This window comes from Chiloscyllium plagiosum, unplaced genomic scaffold (assembly GCF_037043375.1).
Source record: "Chiloscyllium plagiosum isolate Xiang-an unplaced genomic scaffold, Cpla_swu_hap1 HiC_scaffold_33, whole genome shotgun sequence".
NCBI lineage: Eukaryota > Metazoa > Chordata > Chondrichthyes > Orectolobiformes > Hemiscylliidae > Chiloscyllium > Chiloscyllium plagiosum.
Genome location: NW_028270171.1, coordinates 1,933,384 through 1,955,011, shown reverse-complemented (window position 1 = coordinate 1,955,011; position 21,628 = coordinate 1,933,384). Strand labels below are relative to the sequence as shown.

General features: G+C 60.7%; 1 protein-coding gene across 1 annotated transcript; it reads right to left on the bottom strand.

Moving 5' to 3' along the window:
* Positions 1–1,215: 1,215 nt before the first annotated feature.
* thap7 (THAP domain containing 7) lies at positions 1,216–21,440 on the bottom strand. Its single transcript, XM_087978178.1, is given in 6 exon segments — positions 1,216–2,469; positions 2,471–3,139; positions 3,665–3,784; positions 5,744–5,899; positions 6,057–6,156; positions 21,148–21,440. Coding segments are annotated over 5 exon segments (1,065 nt in total). The 5' UTR covers positions 6,137–6,156; positions 21,148–21,440; the 3' UTR covers positions 1,216–2,429.
* Between the last annotated feature and the right edge of the window lie 188 nt (positions 21,441–21,628).

Sequence of the window (21,628 nt, the reverse complement as noted above, 5' to 3'; positions counted from 1 at the left end):
TATGTAGGCCAAATCAGGTAAGGACAGAAGATTTCCCTCAGATGGGTTTTTAGCAACTAAAAGTCCACCAAATCACCATTAGACTAGCCTTTAATTCCAGATGTATTAATTGAATTTAAATTCTACCAGTTGCTATATGGTGGGATTTCAATTTAGACCCAGAGAACTAGCCAAATTATTAGCCCAAGAAATTACCATGACACCGATACCTCCACACCTGGGAGCTTAGGAACCTCAAATTCTTTCTCCATAGTCCTGCATTTCTTTTTCTGTTATGAGTCAAGTCTAAAAGCCCCATCCTTTCTTGTAATTTCTGTAGTTATTTTTATTCACTTGCTTATTTTTGTACATTTAACATTGTAGGTTTAACATTTCCCAGATAGATAACTCAAGAATAAAATGCCATTCCTTCGACATTAGTTGCTTTACATTTTGTTTGATATTGATCAGACTGGTAGTGGTCAAATTGAACAATTTCAGCAATCGTTACCGGATTCATAAATGCATTAATGTAATCAGTAAAACAACGATCTCAGACTCCTAGCTTCCCTCACACATGAAAAAAAAGTGAGCATGTAAGTGTCTGAGTGTACTTTTCTAAATTGCTTGCTTTTTACAATTATCCTTTTAATATGAGACCAGGTGTGAAGTGACTCAAATGAAGCTGTCCTGAATGTGTTCTGAATAGAGAGTACTTTGCTGTTTAAATGTCAGCCTACAACAACTACTTGCATTTATACGACACCTACAGTATCATAAAATATCTGAAGGTGCTCACAAAGCATTATAAAGCAAAATTAGACATTGATTCACATCAGGAGATATATGGGGAAATGGTCAAAAGCTTGATCACCTTGTTGTTTAAGAAATGTTTTAAAAGGAGGAAACAGTAGGGGAAGCATAAGGAGGGAATTGCAGAGCTCAGGATCCAAGCAGCTAAAGGTACAGCTGTTGACAGTAAAGCAATTAAACTGTGGATGTTCAAGATGACAGAATTAGAGAAGTACAAATAACAGAATGAGTTGTGGGTTCATCCTGACAAGCCAGAATGACATTGTCAGCAAACCCTGTGAACAGAAACCACTGAAGTACTTGCTCAGTCATTTGCTCCACCCATAACAGCCATTCCCTGCCAACACCCCACACCCCCCCAATTTTTGTCTGTGGGGGGATAGTTTATGAGAGAGTTGGAATTTTAATGATTGAAGATATGTCACCAGTCCATAATTGTTTATTTGTAGCTGTAATCTATTCAGCTCTAATAAATAATTCCTCTTACGTGCAGAAACCTCGGATTAAAAAACACGTAAATTGAGGAATTTTGCATACTTTCATTAAACAACTTTGTGACGACTTCAGGAATAGCAAGGCTTGATTTTCAGCACACTACCACAATGAGGCTTAACAAGAGTGAGGATATGGTCAGCGGGGTTTCAACCTGAGCTCTACGGAGGGTAGAATATCAGAGACTGGCCAGGAGTGTTTTAAAATAGTCAAATCACGTCAGCCTCATCCTGTACAATTGTCAGCTTTCCTAAAAGCCATGTAAATCAACAAAGGAGAACAGTCATAGCCTAGAGGCAGAATCCCAGGACAGCCAATCTACAAACACTGATACAAGGTAACATTGAGAGACAAGCAATCGCTTTTTACAGTGTCATTTCAATCACTTCATTTTTTTTTTGTCTACAAATATTGAAAGCGAGAGGTTTGTAATTGGCCTTAATATCCTGTGTGTTGGCTGGCAGGGGTGACAAAGAAAAAAAATTGGGTCAAAGCCCTCCTTTTCACTGACTGGGATCTTTGCCAGAAAATGCACAGGGGTGTCTGTTAAAAGAGGCACGTATGGGTTTAGCTGTGTGCTGCAGGACATGGTTGATTAACCCCCAACACAGACTGCATGCAATGTGGTAGGATTTCTTGTAGCCTTCAGAAACACAGAAATAACGACCGAGGGTAAACTGACCAATGATTTAGAGCGGTCATGTTTACTACAGCAGCCAATGTTCTCAATCATAAAAATAAATGTTTTACTGTGGTCTTTATGTTAAACAGTAAAATGTTCAAGAGATCACCTCACCTCATGCTGCAAAACCTAACAACAGATTAGTTAACTCTGTATAATTCGACCTTTGTGGTATGATTTCTGTCATCCTACACAAATCAAAGGGAGCTTGGAAAATCTCCCAGGATCCATGATGACAAAACCCCACTCTCCCTCCCTCCAGCCACTTCACTTCACTTCTCTCTCTCTCTCTTTCTTCCCCTCCCCCACCTCCATCCCATCTCCTCTCCCAGTTGCTTTCCCAAAACACATTTCTTACTCCTCCCCTCCCCAACATGCCACTGTTCTCCTCACACTTTGTTGCTGGTTTACTTAGTGATGAATCGACAGCATTGGTTAAATAAGTGACTGAGTCAAAATGTAGCTACAGATTCACAGCCTCATCCACCACTTCCACCTCAAACTTCAAACTGTGGCTGGCAGCCCTCAGTTATGTCCGATTCAGTACATTCATCTTGAAGCACTTGGTGTTGTGGTCTCAAGATGGATGTGATTCGTGCCCGCAGACGACTCTCCCGTTTCCTGCTAGCCCGCAGCTCCTTGGTGACCTTCTCAAAGGCCACCTTCAGAGCCTCTAGCTTCATCTTCCAAACCAGTGGACAGCCTACAGTGTAACTGTGCTCAACAGGAATGTAGGCACCAGGTTTAGGTGGTGGATTGGGAATGCGAGCCATATACAAAGCAATGGGGACAGGGTCCCTGTCATCATCCAGCTCCACTTGACAGTCAGATGAGTGTTCATTCAGGAGGACAGGCTGAGGCAGAGGCAACGAGATGTCCTTGGAGGCTTCCTCTGTGTTTCCAGCTGCCTCCAACTCCACAGACTGCGAATTCACTTCAATGAGATAAATGACAGTCGGAGCTGTGTCCTCTGGTTCAGGCTGCGTTATGGAGATCGGTATGTCAGGAGATGATGTTTCATATAAGCAGAAAGTTTCATTCACTCTATCTTGAGGATCAGAATAACCCAGAATAAAGGAAGTGCCATCCTGAGAAATGCTGAAGCTCATCCCTGAGCTAGTGTCAGCGTTCCTGAGATCAGGAGCAGGTAAAGAGCCACTGCCATCAGTGAGGCTGTTGGACAGACAGGAAGGGAGATTAGCTGAAGGTTAATAAAGGACAGGAAGCTATCAACTGTGGATACTTTAATGTCAGTTTCCTCCCTCTATTCTCAAGAACCCTAGCGTGCTGTTCATTCTTCACTGCCTAACCAAAATGACCATTATCTGATTGTGGACAGACAAGCAGTAGCCACTGAATATTTGGCCAAGATGGCATCACAATGAGCTTATTTGTGCCCTGAAGTAACATTTGCACAAATAGGTGACTACTTTGAGGTGAGGAGTCTTGGCTCACTTGTCCCTTCCCTGATCCAGTGGCTGTAGGCAGGAAACACTCACCTACCCCTGACAGGAAGCTTCAGTCTCTACATCAACCATCTGGACTCTAACTCTGAAGCATGCTCTAGCCATTTGCACTGAGTCAGTGAACAGGGCAATGGGAGAAATACAAATGGGATTTTTAGTTAAGACTTTCAGTGAACAGCACAAATGCATCCTGTGAATCACATGGTTAAAGCAGTCACCAGAAGCTTCTCACCATTCATTGGTTTGTACAGACACTGTCTTTTCACTGTGTCCTCCACTCAGCGCCACCTTTGCCTGAGGACACGACTGAAATAACGTGGGGACAGCATCATCTCGCAGGCGGTGATAACGACTGGGGGAAGAAAACAAGGAAAGCAGTGAACTTCCTCCACACATTACCCAAAAATAGAACTGACCTGAATTGTTATGTGTTGAACCTGGGGAATTAAGGTCTGATGAACCCCAGTGATCCAAGGAAACCAGGTCTGATGGTATCAGGAAGACAGATTTGAGCGGCCAGGATGATCCACCAGACTATGTTTGATGGATTGGGGGAACAGACTGGGGTCTGTTGGACTGGTGATCAGCTGAACTGGGAACAAATAAACAGCGGTGATTAGGCAAGCTAAGGAATTTGATGGGCCTTGGCAATCCAAGAGACTGTAAAGAACATGTGGATCAGGATCTCCGAGACATACAGTATAGAAACAGACCCTTCGGTCCAACCAGCCGCCCAAAATCCTCAACTGAACTAGTCCCACTTGCCTACACTTGGCCCATATCCCTCCAAACATTTCCTATTTGTGAACATATCTGTCTTTTTAAATTTGTAACTACCTGCATCCACCACATCCTCTGGAAGTTCACTCCATACATGAACCACTTTCTGTGTAAACTTTTAAAATTCTTTTTACTCTCACCTTAAAAATATGCCCCCTAGTCTTGAAAACCCCCACCTTAAGGAAAAGACACCTGCCATTCATCTTATCTATATCCCTCGTAATTTTATAAACCTCAATAAGGTCACCTGTCAAACTCCTACACTTCAGTGAAAAAGGTTCCAGCCTGATAGCATTTTCCCTGGGTTGGGCAAATCCAGACCGAGGGGGCATAGGTGTAGGGTGAGGGGAAAGATTTAAAAGGGACCCAAGAGGCATTTTTTTTCATACAGAGGGTGGTGAGTGTATGAAATGAGCTGCCAGAGGAAGTGGTGGAGGCTGATACAATCACAACATTTAAAAGCCATCTGGATGGGTAGATGAATAGGAAGGGTTTAGAGGGATATGGGCCAAGTGCTGGCAAATGAGACTAATTAGTTTAGGATATTTGATTGACATGGATGAGTCTGTCCGAAGGGTCTGTTTCTGTGTTGTACAACTCTATGACTTTATCCAGCCTCTCCTTATAACTCCAACCCTCCATTCTCAGCAACATCCTGCTATATCTCTTCTGAACCCGCTCCAGCTTAATAATATCCTTCCTGTAATAGGAAGACCAGACTGGACACAGTACTCCAAGAAAAAGCCTCTATGTAATGTCCCAACTCCAATACTCAAAGGTCTGAGCAATAAAGGCAAGCATGCTTAAATACCTTGTTAACAACCCTATCCATATGTGATGCAAACTTTAAAAAATTATGTACCTGAACCCTTCGATCGCTCTGTTCTACAACACTCACAAAGCCCTATTGTTAATTGTTTGAGTCTTGTCTTTGTTTCACCAAAATGCAATACCTCACGTTTATCCATCTGCCATTCTTCAGCCCACTGATGTGATCCAATTGATCTGATGTTCCAGGTGACTGGGTAAACTAGGGTCTGTTAGGTCACGGTGATCAGGTAGACCAAGGTCTAATAAACCATGGTAATCTGGCAGAGGAGAGCATAATAGATTCAGAGAATCCCTACAATGTGGAACCAGGCTATTCGGCCCAAAGAATTCACACCGATCCTCTAAAAAGCATCCCAGGCACACCCCCACCCTATAACCCTGCATTTCCCATGGCTAACCCATCCAGCCTGCACATCCCTGGACACTACAGGCAATTTAGCATGACCAATCTAGCTAACCTGCACGTTTGGTCTGTGGGAGGAAACTGGAGCACCCGGGGGAAATCCACACAGACACGGGGAGAACGTGCAAATTCCACACAGGCAGCCACCTGAGACTGGATTTGAATCCAGGTCCTTGGTGCTGTGCAGTAGTAGCAGCGCTAACCACTGAGCACTGTGCCACCCAAACTATTAATGGGTTGTACTGATTAGTTGAAACGGGCGTATTAGGCCAAGGTTTGACAGATGCTACGAATTACCTCAGCCCCACAAGCTCAAAACAGTGTTTCTCAAAATGTTTTGAACAGAAGTAGATGAACTGAGAGGGTGGATCCCAGGGAACTGTCCCATCCGGGTTCTTCCGGCAACAATTCAGCAACCAGCTCTCACGCTGAAATCTCCCCTTCTTGGGCAACCTGAGTGAAATAAAACCAATGAGAAATGAATGTGACCACTGAAAAGCATGACTGGGTTGGAGAGGTTGTGGTTAAACATACCTTACCACTGGAGGGAGAAACAGCTCCCACTGAGGCAAACAACCTGGAAGGTGGGGTAGGGAGAGGTCTCACTGACCTGTGAAACGTGACGCCATTAATTCTCGACTCCTTCGTGTCCCGGGATGTGCAGCCCTCAGCCGAGCAGTGTCGGGGCATCGCTCTGACTCCTGCACGACCTGAGGAGAGTTCACCAGAGTCAGACTATATTGAACCCCATAACCAGCAACCCCTTTTTCCTTGTCCCTCCATCCTGCCCTCTATTCATCTACATCCCCAAATGGAAACATACATCATTCCTCCCTACATGCAAACCTCGCAGATCCTCCAGCTCAGTCTCTTCCCCTCACCAATTCCCTTTATAACTACCCCTCACTCCCATTTTCTTCACACCACCACCAGCTAGCTGTCTCTTCCATCTCACCCTGTGCAAACTCCTCTCTCCCTCCCTATAAACTTTCACTCTTCTATCACTGTCCTTCCTTCCTCCCTCTTCTCTCATACCATCAATCCCCCATACTCATGTGATTCTCACCCTCCCAAGCCCCATCTCTCTCCTAGCCCAAATCCCTCTCCTTATCCTATACCCCTCTTGCTAATGCCCATCCCAAACACAGAGGCCCACACCAATTCCCCTCCCCAATATTCCTTCATTCCCTGTAGTCTCCGTCACCATCCTCCCTCCACCACTTCCCACTCTCCATCCCTACCCACCTTCCCCACCACCCTCCTCCATCAGCACACCCATTCCTGCACCACACCCCCTCCATCTGCCATTCCTCTCTATTCCCAACTCCTCCAACCCCCAAAACCTCTTCCACCAACACCCCTATCCCCCACCAACACCCATTTCTCCAACACTCCCTCCGTCCCTCACCACCATCCTTCACATCCCACTCCACCACCACAAAACTCCAACCCCCACACTCCCCACCACCACCTACCTCCATTCCCCTATCCTCCACACCTCACCACCTCCACCTGCTGCCCTCCTCCCCCATGTCCATCCCCTCCTCCACATCCATTCTGTCACCAACCAACCTCTCACTCCCCACTCACCCGCCTCCCTCCATCCCTGCCCATTGCTCCCTTACCCGTTCCTCCCATCCCTCCCCCCGCCCCCACTGTCCCTTTTCCCTTCCTCCCATCCCTCCCCCCCGCCCCCACTGTCCCTTTTCCCTTCCTCCCACCCCTCCCCCACTGTCCCTTTTCCCTTCCTCCCCCCCCCACCCCCACTGTCCCTTTTCCCTTCCTCCCCCCCACCCCCACTGTCCCTTTTCCCTTCCTCCCACCCATCCCCCCCCGGCCCCACTGTCCCTTTTCCCTTCCTCCCATCCCTCCACTCCCCCCGCCCCCACTGTCCCTTTTCACTTCCTCCCACCCCTCCCCCCGCCCCCACTGTCCCATATCCCTTCCTCCCATCCCTCCCCCCGCCCCCAGTCCCTTATCCCTTCCTCCCATCCCTCCCCCCCGCCCCCACTGTCCCTTATCCCTTCCTCCCATCCCTCCCCTCCCCCCCACTGTCCCTTATCCCTTCCTCACATCCCTCCCCCCCACCCCCACTGTCCCTTATCCCTTCCTCCCATCCCTCCCCCCGCCCCCACTGTCCCTTATCCCTTCCTCCCATCCCTCCCCCACTGTCCCTTATCCCTTCCTCCCATCCCTCCCCCCCCCCGCCCCCACTGTCCCTTATCCCTTCCCCCCCGCCCCCACTGTCCCTTATCCCTTCCCCCCCCCGCCACCCCCACTGTCCCTTATCCCTTCCCCCCCACCCCCACTGTCCCTTATCCCTTCCCCCCCACCCCCACTGTCCCTTATCCCTTCCCCCCCCCCACCCCCACTGTCCCTTATCCCTTCCCCCCCCCACCCCCACTGTCCCTTATCCCTTCCCCCCCCACCCCCACTGTCCCTTATCCCTTCCTCCCATCCCTCCCCCCCCGCCCCCACTGTCCCTTATCCCTTCCTCCCATCCCTCCCCCCCCACCCCCACTTTCCCTTATCCCTTCCTCCCACCCCCCACCCGCCCCCACTGTCCCTTATCCCTTCCTCCCATCCCCCCCCCGCCCCCACTGTCCCTTATCCCTTCCTCCCATCCCCCCTCGCCCCCACTGTCCCTTATCCCTTCCTCCCATCCCTCCCACCCTGTCCCTTATCCCTTCCTCCCATTCCTCCCCCCCGCCCCCACTGTCCCTTTTCCCTTCCTCCCATCCCCCCCCCGCCCCCACTGTCCCTTTTCCCTTCCTCCCATCCCTCCCCCACTGTCCCTTTTCCCTTCCTCCCATCCCTCCCCCACTGTCCCTTTTCCCTTCCTCCCATCCCTCACCCCCCCCCGCCCCCACTGTCCCTTTTCCCTTCCTCTCCCCCCTCCCCCACTGTCCCTTTTCCCTTCCTCTCCCCCCTCCCCCACTGTCCCTTTTCCCTTCCTCTCCCCCCTCCCCCACTGTCCCTTTTCCCTTCCTCCCACCCCTCCCTCCCTGTCCCTTTTCCCTTCCTCCCACCCCTCCCTCCCTGTCCCTTTTCCCTTCCTCCCACCCCTCCCTCCCTGTCCCTTTTCCCTTCCTCCCACCCCTCCCTCCCTGTCCCTTATCCCTTCCTCCCACCCCTCCCTCCCTGTCCCTTATCCCTCCCACCCCTCCCTCCGTGTCACTTATCCCTTCCTCCCACCCCTCCCCCCACTGTCCCTTATCCCTTCCTCCCACCCCTCCCCCACTGTACCTTTTCCCTTCCTCTCCCCCCTCCCCCACTGTTCGTTTTCCCTTCCTCCCATCCCTCACAACCCCCCCCCACTGTCCCTTTTCCCTTCCTCCCATCCCTCACTCCCCACCCCCACTGTCCCTTTTCACTTCCTCCCATCCCTCCCTCACTGTCCCTTTTCCCTTCCTCTCCCCCCTCCCCCACTGTCCCTTTTCCCTTCCTCCCATCCCTCCCTCACTGTCCCTTTTCCCTTCCTCTCCCCCCACCCCCACTGTCCCTTATCCCTTCCTCTCCCCCCTCCCCCACTGTCCCTTTTCCCTTCCTCCCACCCCTCCCCCACTGTCCCTTTTCCCTTCCCCCCCGCCCCCACTGTCCCTTTTCCCTTCCCTCCCCCCCGCCCCCACTGTCCCTTGTCCCTTCCCTCCCCCCCGCCCCCACTGTCCCTTTTCCCTTCCCCCCGCCCCCACTGTCCCTTTTCCCTTCCCTTCCCCCCGCCCCCACTGTCCCTTTTCCCTTCCCCCTGCCCCCACTGTCCCTTTTCCCTTCCCCCTGCCCCCACTGTCCCTTTTCCCTTCCCCCTGCCCCCACTGTCCCTTTTCCCTTCCCTCCCCCCCGCCCCCACTGTCCCTTGTCCCTTCCCTCCCCCCCGCCCCCACTGTCCCTTTTCCCTTCCCTTCCCCAGCCCCCACTGTCCCTTTTCCCTTCCCTTCCCCAGCCCCCACTGTCCCTTTTCCCTTCCCTTCCCCCCGCCCCCCACTGTCCCTTTTCCCTTCCCTCCGCCCCCACTATCCCTTTTCCCTTCTTTTCCCTTCCCCCCGCCCCCACTGTCCCTTTTCCCTTCCCCCGCCCCCACTGTCCCTTTTCCCTTCTTTTCCCTTCCCCCCGCCCCCACTGTCCCTTTTCCCTTGCCCCCGCACCCACTGTCCCTTTTCCCTTCCCCCGCCCCCAGTCCCTTTTCCCTTCTTTTCCCTTCCCCCCGCCCCCACTGTCCCTTTTCCCTTCTTTTCCCTTCCCCCCACCCCCACTGTCCCTTTCCCCCGCCCCCACTGTCCCTTTTCCCTTCCCCCGCCCCCACTGTCCCTTTTCCCTTCCCCCGCCCCCACTGTCCCTTTTCCCTTCCCCCGCCCCCACTGTCCCTTTTCCCTTCTTTTCCCTTCCCCCCGCCCGCACTGTCCCTTTTCCCTTCCCCCGCCCCCACTATCCCTTTTCCCTTCTTTTCCCTTCCCCCCCGCCCCCACTGTCCCTTTTCCCTTCCCCCGCCCCCACTGTCCCTTTTCCCTTCCCCCCGCCCCCAGTCCCTTTTCCCTTCCCCCGCCCCCACTGTCCCTTTTCCCTTCTTTTCCCTTCCCCCCCGCCCCCACTGTCCCTTTTCCCTTCCCCCCGCCCCCCACTGTCCCTTTTCCCTTCTTTTCCCTTCCCCCCACCCCACTGTCCCTTTTCCCTTCCCCACGCCCCCACTGTCCCTTTTCCCTTCCCCCGCCCGCACTGTCCCTTTTCCCTTCCCCCGCCCCCACTGTCTCTTTTCCCTTCCCCCGCCCCCACTGTCCCTTTTCCCTTCCCCCGCCCCCACTGTCCCTTTTCCCTTCTTTTCCCTTCCCCCCCGCCCCCACTGTCCCTTTTCCCTTCACCCGCCCCCACTGTCCCTTTTCCCTTCCCCCGCCCCCACTGTCCCTTTTCCCTTCCCCCCGCCCCCAGTCCCTTTTCCCTTCCCCCGCCCCCACTGTCCCTTTTCCCTTCTTTTCCCTTCCCCCCCGCCCCCACTGTCCCTTTTCCCTTACCCCCGCCCCCCACTGTCCCTTTTCCCTTCCCCCCACCCCACTGTCCCTTTTCCCTTCCCCACGCCCCCACTGTCCCTTTTCCCTTCCCCCGCCCCCACTGTCTCTTTTCCCTTCCCCCGCCCCCACTGTCCCTTTTCCCTTCCCTTCCCTTCCCTTCCCCCCGCCCCCACTGTCCCTTTTCCCTTCCCTTCCCCCCGCCCCCACTGTCCCTTTTCCCTTCCCTACCCCCCGCCCCCACTGTCCCTTTTCCCTTCCCCCCGCCCCCACTGTCCCTTTTCCCTTCCCCCCGCCCCCACTGTCCCTTTTCCCTTCCCTCCCCCCCGCCCCCACTGTCCCTTTTCCCTTCCCTCCCCCCCGCCCCCACTGTCCCTTTTCCCTTCCCCCCCGCCCCCACTGTCCCTTCCCCCCGCCCCCACTGTCCCTTTTCCCTTCCTCCTCCCCGCCCCCACTGTCCCTTTTCCCTTCCCTTCCCCCCGCCCCCACTGTCCCTTTTCCCTTCCCTTCCCCCCGCCCCCACTGTCCCTTTTCCCTTCTTTTCCCTTCCCCCCACCCCCACTGTCCCTTTTCGCTTCCCCACGCCCCCACTGTCCCTTTTCCCTTCCCCCACCCCCACTGTCCCTTTTCCCTTCCCCCACCCCCACTGTCCCTTTTCCCTTCCCTTCCCTTCCCCCCGCCCCCACTGTCCCTTTTCCCTTCCCTCCCCCCCGCCCCCACTGTCCCTTTTCCCTTCCCTCCCCCCCGCACCCACTGTCCCTTTTCCCTTCCCCCTGCCCCCACTGTCCCTTTTCCCTTCCCCCCGCCCCCACTGTCCCTTTTCCCTTCCACCCCCTCGCTCCCACTGTCCCTTCCCCCGCCTCCACTGTCCCTTTTCCCTTCCCTCCCCCCCCGCCCCCACTGTCCCTTTTCGCTTCCCCCCCGCCCCCACTGTCCCTTCCCCCCGCCCCCACTGTCCCTTTTCCCCTTCCCTTCCCCCCGCCCCCACTGTCCCTTTTCCCTTCCCTTCCCCCCGCCCCCAGTCCCTTTTCGCTTCCCTTCCCCCCGCCCCCACTGTCCCTTTTCCCTCCCCCCGCCCCCACTGTCCCTTTTCCCTTCCCCCCGCCCCCACTGTCCCTTTTCCCTTCCCTCCCCACCGCCCCCACTGTCCCTCTCCCCCCGCCCCCACTGTCCCTTCCCCCCGCCCCCACTGTCCCTTTTCCCTTCCCTCCCCCCCGCCCCCACTGTCCCTCCCCCCCGCCCCCACTGTCCCTTCCCCCCGCCCCCACAGTCCCTTTTCCCTTCCCTCCCCCCCGCCCCCACTGTCCCTCCCCCCCGCCCCCACTGTCCCTTCCCCCCGCCCCCACTGTCCCTTTTCCCTTCCCTCCCCCCCGCCCCCACTGTCCCTCCCCCCCCGCCCCCACTGTCCCTTCCCCCCGCCCCCACAGTCCCTTTTCCCTTCGCTCCCCCCCGCCCCCACTGTCCCTCCCCCCCCGCCCCCACTGTCCCTTCCCCCCGCCCCGACTGTCCCTTTTCCCCTTCCTCCCCCCTCGCTCCCACTGTCCCTTCCCCCCGCCCCCACTGTCCCTTTTCCCTTCCCTTCCCCCCACCCCCACTGTCCCTTTTCCCTTCCTCCCCCCTCGCTCCCACTGTCCCTTCCCCCGCCTCCACTGTCCCTTTTCCCTTCCCTCCCCCCCGCCCCCACTGTCCCTTTTCCCTTCCCTTCCCCCCGCCCCCACTGTCCCTTTTCCCTTCTTTTCCCTTCCCCCCACCCCCACTGTCCCTTTTCCCTTCCCCACGCCCCCACTGTCCCTTTTCCCTTCCCTCCCCCCCGCCCCCACTGTCCCTTTTCCCTTCCCTCCCCCCCACCCCACTGTCCCTCCCCCCGCCCCCACTGTTCCTTCCCCCCGCCGCCCCCACTGTCCCTTTTCCCTTCCCCCCGCCCCCACTGTCCCTTTTCCCTTCCCTCCCCCCTGCCCCCACTGTCCCTTCCCCCCGCCCCCACTGTCCCTTTTCCCTTCCCCCCGCCCCCACTGTCCCATTTCCCTTGCCCCTGCCCCCACTGTCCCTTTTCCCTTCCCTCCCCCCCGCCCCCACTGTCCCTTTTCCCTTCCCCCGCCCCCACTGTCCCTTGTCCCTTCCCTCCCCCCCGCCCCCACTGTCCCTTTTCCCTTCCCTTCCCCCACCCCCACTGTCCCTTTTCCCTTCCCTTCCCCCGCCCCCACTGTCCCTTTTCCCTTCCCCCGCCCCCACTGTCCCTTTTCCCTTCCCCCGCCCCCACTGTCCCTTTTCCCTTCCCTTCCCCCCGCCCCCCACTGTCCCTTTTCCCTTCCCCCCGCCCCCACTGTCCCTTTTCCCTTCCCCCCGCCCCCACTGTCCCTTTTCCCTTCTTTTCCCTTCCCCCCGCCCCCACTGTCCCTTTTCCCTTCCCCCGCCCCCACTGTCCCTTTTCCCTTCCCCCCGCCCCCACTGTCCCTTTTCCCTTGCCCCGCCCCCACTGTCCTTTTCCCTTCCCCCCGCCCCCACTGTCCTTTTCCCTTCCCCCCGCCCCCACTGTCCCTTTTCCCTTCCCCCCGCCCCCACTGTCCCTTTTCCCTTCCCCCCCGCCCCCACTGTCCCTTTTCCCTTCCCGCCGCCCCCACTGTCCCTTTTCCCTTCCCCCCGCCCCCACTGTCCCTTTTCCCTTCTTTTCCCTTCCCCCCACCCCCACTGTCCCTTTCCCCCGCCCCCACTGTCCCTTTTCCCTTCCCCCGCCCCCACTGTCCCTTTTCCCTTCCCCCGCCCCCACTGTCCCTTTTCCCTTCTTTTCCCTTCCCCCCCACCCCCACTGTCCCTTTTCCCTTCCCCCGCCCCCAATTTTCTTTTTCCCTTCCCCCCGCCCCCACTGTCCCTTTTCCCTTCCCCCCGCCCCCAGTCCCTTTTCCCTTCCCCCCGCCCCCACTGTCCCTTTTCCCTTCCCCCCGCCCCCAGTCCCTTTTCCCTTCCCCCCGCCCCCACTGTCCCTTTTCCCTTCCCCCGCCCCCACTGTCCCTTTTCCCTTCTTTTCCCTTCCCCCCCCGCCCCCACTGTCCCTTTTCCCTTCCCCCGCCCCCACTGTCCCTTTTCCCTTCCCCCCACCCCCACTGTCCCTTTTCCCTTCCCCACGCCCCCACTGTCCCTTTTCCCTTCCCCACGCCCCCACTGTCCCTTTTCCCTTCCCCACGCCCCCACTGTCCCTTTTCCCTTCCCCCACCCCCACTGTCCCTTTTCCCTTCCCCCGCCCCCACTGTCCCTTTTCCCTTCCCTTCCCTTCCCCCCGCCCCCACTGTCCCTTTTCCCTTCCCCCGCCCCCACTGTCCCTTTTCCCTTCTTTTCCCTTCCCCCCCGCCCCCACTGTCCCTTTTCCCTTCCCCCGCCCCCAATTTTCTTTTTCCCTTCCCCCCGCCCCCACTGTCCCTTTTCCCTTCCCCCGCCCCCACTGTCCCTTTTCCCTTCCCCCCCGCCCCCACTGTCCCTTTTCCCTTCCCCCGCCGCCACTGTCCCTTTTCCCTTCCCCCCACCCCCACTGTCCCTTTTCCCTTCCCCACGCCCCCACTGTCCCTTTTCCCTTCCCCACGCCCCCACTGTCCCTTTTCCCTTCCCCCACCCCCACTGTCCCTTTTCCCTTCCCCCGCCCCCACTGTCCCTTTTCCCTTCCCTTCCCTTCCCCCCGCCCCCACTGTCCCTTTTCCCTTCCCTCCCCCACGCCCCCACTGTCCCTTTTCCCTTCCCTCCCCCCCGCACCCACTGTCCCTTTTCCCTTCCCCCCGCCCCCACTGTCCCTTTTCCCTTCCCCCCGCCCCCACTGTCCCTTTTCCCTTCCACCCCCTCGCTCCCACTGTCCCTTCCCCCGCCTCCACTGTCCCTTTTCCCTTCCCTCCCCCCCGCCCCCACTGTCCCTTTTCCCTTCCCCCCCGCCCCCACTGTCCCTTCCCCCCGCCCCCACTGTCCCTTTTCCCTTCCCTTCCCCCCGCCCCCACTGTCCCTTTTCCCTTCCCCCCGCCCCCAGTCCCTTTTCCCTTCCCTTCCCCCCGCCCCCACTGTCCCTTTTCCCTTCCCTTCCCCCCGCCCCCACTGTCCCTTTTCCCTTCCCCCCGCCCCCACTGTCCCTTTTCCCTTCCCTCCCCCCCGCCCCCACTGTCCCTTTTCCCTTCCCTCCCCCCCGCCCCCACTGTCCCTCTCCCCCCACCCCCACTGTCCCTTCCCCCCGCCCCCACTGTCCCTTTTCCCTTCCCTCCCCCCCGCCCCCACTGTCCCTCCCCCCCCGCCCCCACTGTCCCTTCCCCCCGCCCCCACTGTCCCTTTTCCCTTCCTCCCCCCTCGCTCCCACTGTCCCTTCCCCCCACCCCCACTGTCCCTTTTCCCTTCCCTTCCCCCCACCCCCACTGTCCCTTTTCCCTTCCTCCCCCCTCGCTCCCACTGTCCCTTTTCCCTTCCCTCCCCCCCGCCCCCACTGTCCCTTTTCCCTTCCCTCCCCCCCACCCCACTGTCCCTCCCCCCGCCCCCACTGTTCCTTCCCCCCGCCGCCCCCACTGTCCCTTTTCCCTTCCCCCCGCCCCCACTGTCCCTTTTCCCTTCCCTCCCACCTGCCCCCACTATCCCTTCCCCCCGCCCCCACTGTCCCTTTTCCCTTCCCTTCCCCCCGCCCCCACTGTCCCATTTCCCTTGCCCCTGCCCCCACTGTCCCTTTTCCCTTCCCTCCCCCCCGGCCCCCACTGTCCCTTTTCCCTTCCCCCGCCCCCACTGTCCCTTGTCCCTTCCCTCCCCCCCGCCCCCACTGTCCCTTTTCCCTTCCCTTCCCCCGCCCCCACTGTCCCTTTTCCCTTCCCTTCCCCCGCCCCCACTGTCCCTTTTCCCTTCCCCCGCCCCCACTGTCCCTTTTCCCTTCCCTTCCCCCCGCCCCCCACTGTCCCTTTTCCCTTCCCCCCGCCCCCACTGTCCCTTTTCCCTTCCCCCCGCCACCACTGTCACTTTTCCCTTCTCCCCGCCCCCACTGTCCCTTTTCCCTTCCCCCGCCCCCACTGTCCCTTTTCCCTTCTTTTCCCTTCCCCCCGCCCCCACTGTCCCTTTTCCCTTGCCCGCCCCCACTGTCCTTTTCCCTTCCCCCCGCCCCCACTGTCCTTTTCCCTTCCCCCCGCCCCCACTGTCCCTTTTCCCTTCCCCCCGCCCCCACTGTCCCTTTTCCCTTCCCCCCGCCCCCACTGTCCCTTTTCCCTTCCCCCCGCCCCCACTGTCCCTTTTCCCTTCCCCCCGCCCCCACTGTCCCTTTTCCCTTCTTTTCCCTTCCCCCCACCCCCACTGTCCCTTTCCCCCGCCCCCACTGTCCCTTTTCCCTTCCCCCGCCCCCACTGTCCCTTTTCCCTTCCCCCACCCCCACTGTCCCTTTTCCCTTCTTTTCCCTTCCCCCCCGCCCCCACTGTCCCTTTTCCCTTCCCCCGCCCCCAATTTTCTTTTTCCCTTCCCCCCGCCCCCACTGTCCCTTTTCCCTTCCCCCGCCCCCACTGTCCCTTTTCCCTTCTTTTCCCTTCCCCCCCGCCCCCACTGTCCCTTTTCCCTTCCCCCGCCCCCACTGTCCCTTTTCCCTTCCCCCCGCCCCCACTGTCCCTTTTCCCTTCCCCCGCCCCCACTGTCCCTTTTCCCTTCCCCCCCACCCCCACTGTCCCTTTTCCCTTCCCCCCCGCCCCCACTGTCCCTTTTCCCTTCCCCCCGCCCCCACTGTCCCTTTTCGCTTCTTTTCCCTTCCCCCCACCCCCACTGTCCCTTTTCCCTTCCCCCCGCCCCCACTGTCCCTTTTCCCTTCCCCCCACCCCCACTGTCCCTTTTCCCTTCCCCCCGCCCCCACTGTCCCTTTTCCCTTCCCCCGCCCCCACTGTCCCTTTTCCCTTCTTCCGCCCCCACTCTCCCTTCCCTTCCCCCCCGCCCCCACTGTCCCTTTTCCCTTCCCTCCCCCCCGCCCCCACTGTCCCTTTTCCCTTCCCTCCCCCCCGCCCCCACTGTCCCTTTTCCCTTCCCTCCCCCCCGCCCCCACTGTCCCTTTTCCCTTCCCTCCCCCCCGCCCCCACTGTCCCTTTTCCCTTCCCCCCCGCCCCCACTGTCCCTTTTCCCTTCCCTCCCCCCCGCCCCCACTGTCCCTTTTCCCTTCCTCCCCCCTCGCTCCCACTGTCCCTTTTCCCTTCCCTCCCCCCCGCCCCCACTGTCCCTTTTCCATTCCCTCCCCCCCACCCCACTGTCCCTCCCCCCGCACCCACTGTTCCTTCCCCCCGCCGCCCCCACTGTCCCTTTTCCCTTCCCCCCGCCCCCACTGTCCCTTTTCCCTTCCCTCCCCCCTGCCCCCACTGTCCCTTCACCCCGCCCCCACTGTCCCTTTTCCCTTCCCTTCCCCCCGCCCCCACTGTCCCATTTCCCTTGCCCCTGCCCCCACTGTCCCTTTTCCCTTCCCTCCCCCCCGCCCCCACTGTCCCTTTTCCCTTCCCCCGCCCCCACTGTCCCTTGTCCCTTCCCTCCCCCCCGCCCCCACTGTCCCTTGTCCCTTCCCTCCCCCCCGCCCCCACTGTCCCTTTTCCCTTCCCTTCCCCCGCCCCCACTGTCCCTTTTCCCTTCCCTTCCCCCGCCCCCACTGTCCCTTTTCCCTTCCCCCGCCCCCACTGTCCCTTTTCCCTTCCCTTCCCCCCGCCCCCCACTGTCCCTTTTCCCTTCCCCCCGCCCCCACTGTCCCTTTTCCCTTCCCCCCGCCCCCACTGTCACTTTTCCCTTCTTTTCCCTTCCCCCCGCCCCCACTGTCCCTTTTCCCTTCCCCCGCCCCCACTGTCCCTTTTCCCTTCTTTTCCCTTCCCCACGCCCCCACTGTCCCTTTTCCCTTGCCCCGCCCCCACTGTCCTTTTCCCTTCCCCCCGCCCCCACTGTCCTTTTCCCTTCCCCCCGCCCCCACTGTCCTTTTCCCTTCCCCCCGCCCCCACTGTCCCTTTTCCCTTCCCCCCGCCCCCACTGTCCCTTTTCCCTTCCCGCCGCCCCCACTGTCCCTTTTCCCTTCCCCCCGCCCCCACTGTCCCTTTTCCCTTCTTTTCCCTTCCCCCCCACCCCCACTGTCCCTTTCCCCCGCCCCCACTGTCCCTTTTCCCTTCCCCCGCCCCCACTGTCCCTTTTCCCTTCTTTTCCCTTCCCCCCCGCCCCCACTGTCCCTTTTCCCTTCTTTTCCCTTCCCCCCCGCCCCCACTGTCCCTTTTCCCTTCCCCCGCCCCCAATTTTCTTTTTCCCTTCCCCCCGCCCCCACTGTCCCTTTTCCCTTCCCCCGCCCCCACTGTCCCTTTTCCCTTCTTTTCCCTTCCCCCCCCGCCCCCACTGTCCCTTTTCCCTTCCCCCCCGCCCCCACTGTCCCTTTTCCCTTCCCTTCCCCCCGCCCCCACTGTCCCTTTTCCCTCCCCCCGCCCCCACTGTCCCTTTTCCCTTCCCTTCCCCCGCCCCCACTGTCCCTTTTCCCTTCCCTTCCCCCGCCCCCACTGTCCCTTTTCCCTTCCCTTCCCCCGCCCCCACTGTCCCTTTTCCCTTCCCTTCCCCCGCCCCCACTGTCCCTTTTCCCTTCCCTTCCCCCGCCCCCACTGTCCCTTTTCCCTTCCCTTCCCCCGCCCCCACTGTCCCTTTTCCCTTTCCTCCCCCCCGCCCCCACTGTCCCTCCCCCCCCGCCCCCACTGTCCCTCCCCCCCCGCCCCCACTGTCCCTTCCCCCCCGCCCCCACTGTCCCTTTTCCCTTCCTCCCCCCCGCCCCCACTGTCCCTTCCCCCCCGCCCCCATTGTCTCTTCCCCCCCGCCCCCACTGTCCCTTTTCCCTTCCTCCCCCCCGCCCCCACTGTCCCTTCCCCCCGCCCCCACTGTCCCTTCCCCCCGCCCCCACTGTCCCTTTTCCCTTCCCTCCCCCCCACCCCCACTGTCCCTTTTCCCTTCCCTCCCCCCCGCCTCCACTGTCCCTTTTCCCTTCCCCCCCGCCCCCACTGTCCCTTCCCCCCGCCCCCACTGTCCCTTTTCCCTTCCTCCCCCCCCGCCCCCACTGTCCCTTCCCCCCGCCCCCACTGTCCCTTTTCCCTTCCCTTCCCCCCGCCCCCACTGTCCCTTTTCCCTTCCCTTCCCCCCGCCCCCACTGTCCCTTTTCCCTCCCCCCGCCCCCACTGTCCCTTTTCCCTTCCCTTCCCCCCGCCCCCACTGTCCCTTTTCCCTCCCCCCGCCCCCACTGTCCCTTTTCCCTTCCCTTCCCCCGCCCCCACTGTCCCTTTTCCCTTCCCTTCCCCCGCCCCCACTGTCCCTTTTCCCTTCCCTTCCCCCGCCCCCACTGTCCCTTTTCCCTTCCCTTCCCCCGCCCCCACTGTCCCTTTTCCCTTCCCTTCCCCCGCCCCCACTGTCCCTTTTCCCTTTCCTCCCCCCCGCCCCCACTGTCCCTCCCCCCCCGCCCCCACTGTCCCTCCCCCCCGCCCCCACTGTCCCTTCCCCCCCGCCCCCACTGTCCCTTTTCCCTTCCTCCCCCCCGCCCCCACTGTCCCTTCCCCCCCGCCCCCATTGTCTCTTCCCCCCCGCCCCCACTGTCCCTTTTCCCTTCCTCCCCCCCGCCCCCACTGTCCCTTCCCCCCGCCCCCACTGTCCCTTGCCCCCGCCCCCACTGTCCCTTTTCCCTTCCCTCCCCCCCGCCCCCACTGTCCCTCCCCCCCCGCCCCCACTGTCCCTTTTCCCTTCCTCCCCCTTGCTCCCACTGTCCCTTCCCCCCGCCCCCACTGTCCCTTTTCCCTTCCCTTCCCCCCCGCCCCCACTGTTCCTTTTGCCTTCCCTTCCCCCGCCTCCACTGTCCCTTTTCCCTTCCCTCCCCCCCGCCCCCACTGTCTCTTTTCCCTTCCCTCCCCCCCACCCCACTGTCCCTCCCCCCCGCCCCCACTGTTCCTTCCCCCCGCCCCCACTGTCCCTTTTCCCTTCCCTTCCCGCCGCCCCCACTGTCCCTTTTCCCTTCCCCCCGCCCCCACTGTCCCTTTTCCCTTCCCTCTCCCCCGCCCCCACTGTCCCTTCCCCCCGCCCCCACTGTCCCTTTTCCCTTCCCTCCCCCCCCGCCCCCACTGTCCCTTCCCCCTTCCCTCCCCCCCGCCCCCACTGTCCCTTCCCACTTCCCTCCCCCCCGCCCCCACTGTCCCTTCCCCCCGCCCCCACTGTCCCTTTTCCCTTCCCTCCCCCCCGCACCCACTGTCCCTCCCCCCCGCCCCCACTGTCCCTTCCCCCCGCCTCCACTGTCCCTTTTCCCTTCCTTCCCCCCGCCCCCACTGTCCCTTTTCCCTTCCCTCCCCCCCGCCCCCACTGTCCCTTTTCCCGTCCCTCCCCCCCACCCCCACTGTCCCTCCCCCCCGCCCCCACTGTCCCTTTTCCCTTCCTTCCCACCGCCCCCACTGTCCCTTTTCCCTTCCCTTCCCCCCGCCCCCACTGTCCCTTTTCCCTTCCCTCCCCCCCGCCCCCACTGTCCCTTTTCCCTTCCCTCCCCCCCGCCCCCACTGTCCCTTTTCCCTTCCCTTCCCCCGCCCCCACTGTCCATTTTCCCTTCCCCCCGCCCCCACTGTCCCTTTTCCCTTCCCTTCCCCCACCCCCACTGTCCATTTTCCCTTCCCCCCGCCCCCACTGTCCCTTTTCCCTTCCCTTCCCCCACCCCCACTGTCCATTTTCCCTTCCCCCCGCCCCCACTGTCTCTTTTCCCTTCCCCCCGCCACTCCCCCACTGTCCCTTTTCCCATCCCTCCCCCCGCCCCTCCCCTCCCCCACTGTCCCTTTTCCCTTCTCTCCCCCCGGCCCCACTGTCCCTTCCCCCCGCCCCCACTGTCCCTTTTCCCTTCCCCCCGCCCCACCACCACTGTCCATTTTCCCTTCCCTCCCCCCCCGCCCCCACTGTCCATTTTCCCTTCCCTCCCCCCCCGCCCCCACTGTCCCTTTTCCCTTCCCCCCGCCCCACCACCACTGTCCATTTTCCCTTCCCTCCCCCCCCGCCCCCACTGTCCCTTTTCCCTTCCCTCCCCCCCCCGCCCCCACTGTCCCTTTTCCCTTCCCTCCCCCCCGCCCCCACTGTCCCCTCCCCTCTCCCCCCCCCGCCCCCACTGTCCCCCCCGGCCCCCCCTATCCCCTCCCCTCCTCCCCCCGCCCCCACTGTCCCCTCCCCGCCCCCACTGTCCCCTCCCATCCCCCCCCGCCCCCACTGTCCCCTCCCCGCCCCCACTGTCCCCTCCCCTCCCCCCCCGCCCCCACTGTCCCCTCCCCTCCCGCCCCCACTGTCCCCTCCCCTCCCACCCCCACTGTCCCCTCCCCTCCCCCCACCCCCGCCCCCACTGTCCCCTCCCCCACTGTGCCCTCCCTCCCCGCCCCCACTGTCCCCTTCCTCCCCGCCCCCACTGTCCCCTTCCCTCCCCCACTGTCCCCTCCCCCCCGCCCCCACTGTCCCCTCCCCTCCCCCCCGCCCCCACTGTCCCGTCCCCCCCCGCCCCCACTGTCCCCTCCCCTCCCCCACCCCACTCCCACTGTCCCCCCCCCACTGTCCCCTCCCCGCCCCCACTGTCCCCACCCCGCCCCCACTGTCCCCTCCCCGCCCCCACTGTCCCCTCCCCCCCCGCCGCCCCCACTGTCCCCTCCCCGCCCTCCCCACTGTCCCCTCCCCCCCGCCGCCCCCTTGTCCCTTTTCCCTCACTCTGTCCTCGCTGACCTCACTAAAATGGCCGCAGCAAGAGGCTCGAGCTGACGTCACGGCGCACGGACGCAGGGCGGAGCTTGGCGGCAGGCAGCGTTCTTGTCCTTCCCGACGATGGAAGGCTGAGGTTCGGGAATGGTCTGGAGAGTTCTGGCAGGTTTGCGATGATTCCAAGACAGACCGCGTTACATGTTCCCGAGCGGAATGTTGCTAAAGGATGGCCACCGTTGCGCATGCGCAGCCTCCGTGCGTGCCGAGACCCACCCTGCGTGTTGACGTTGTCGTCGCGTCGTGACGCAGGGCCCGGCTGGAGACTGACTGGAGGTTAGTGTCGCCTGAGGGAGCTCGGCTCTCGGGTCGAGCGGCCTAGCGCAGAGCGGGCTGTCATCACAGACTAATGCCCGAGGATTATTCCCCACCCGTTCCCCCGAACCCGGCACAGTGAGGGCAGCGGAGCGGGTCACGGGTCAATGGTCAATGGCCTTGTCTCGGCTGC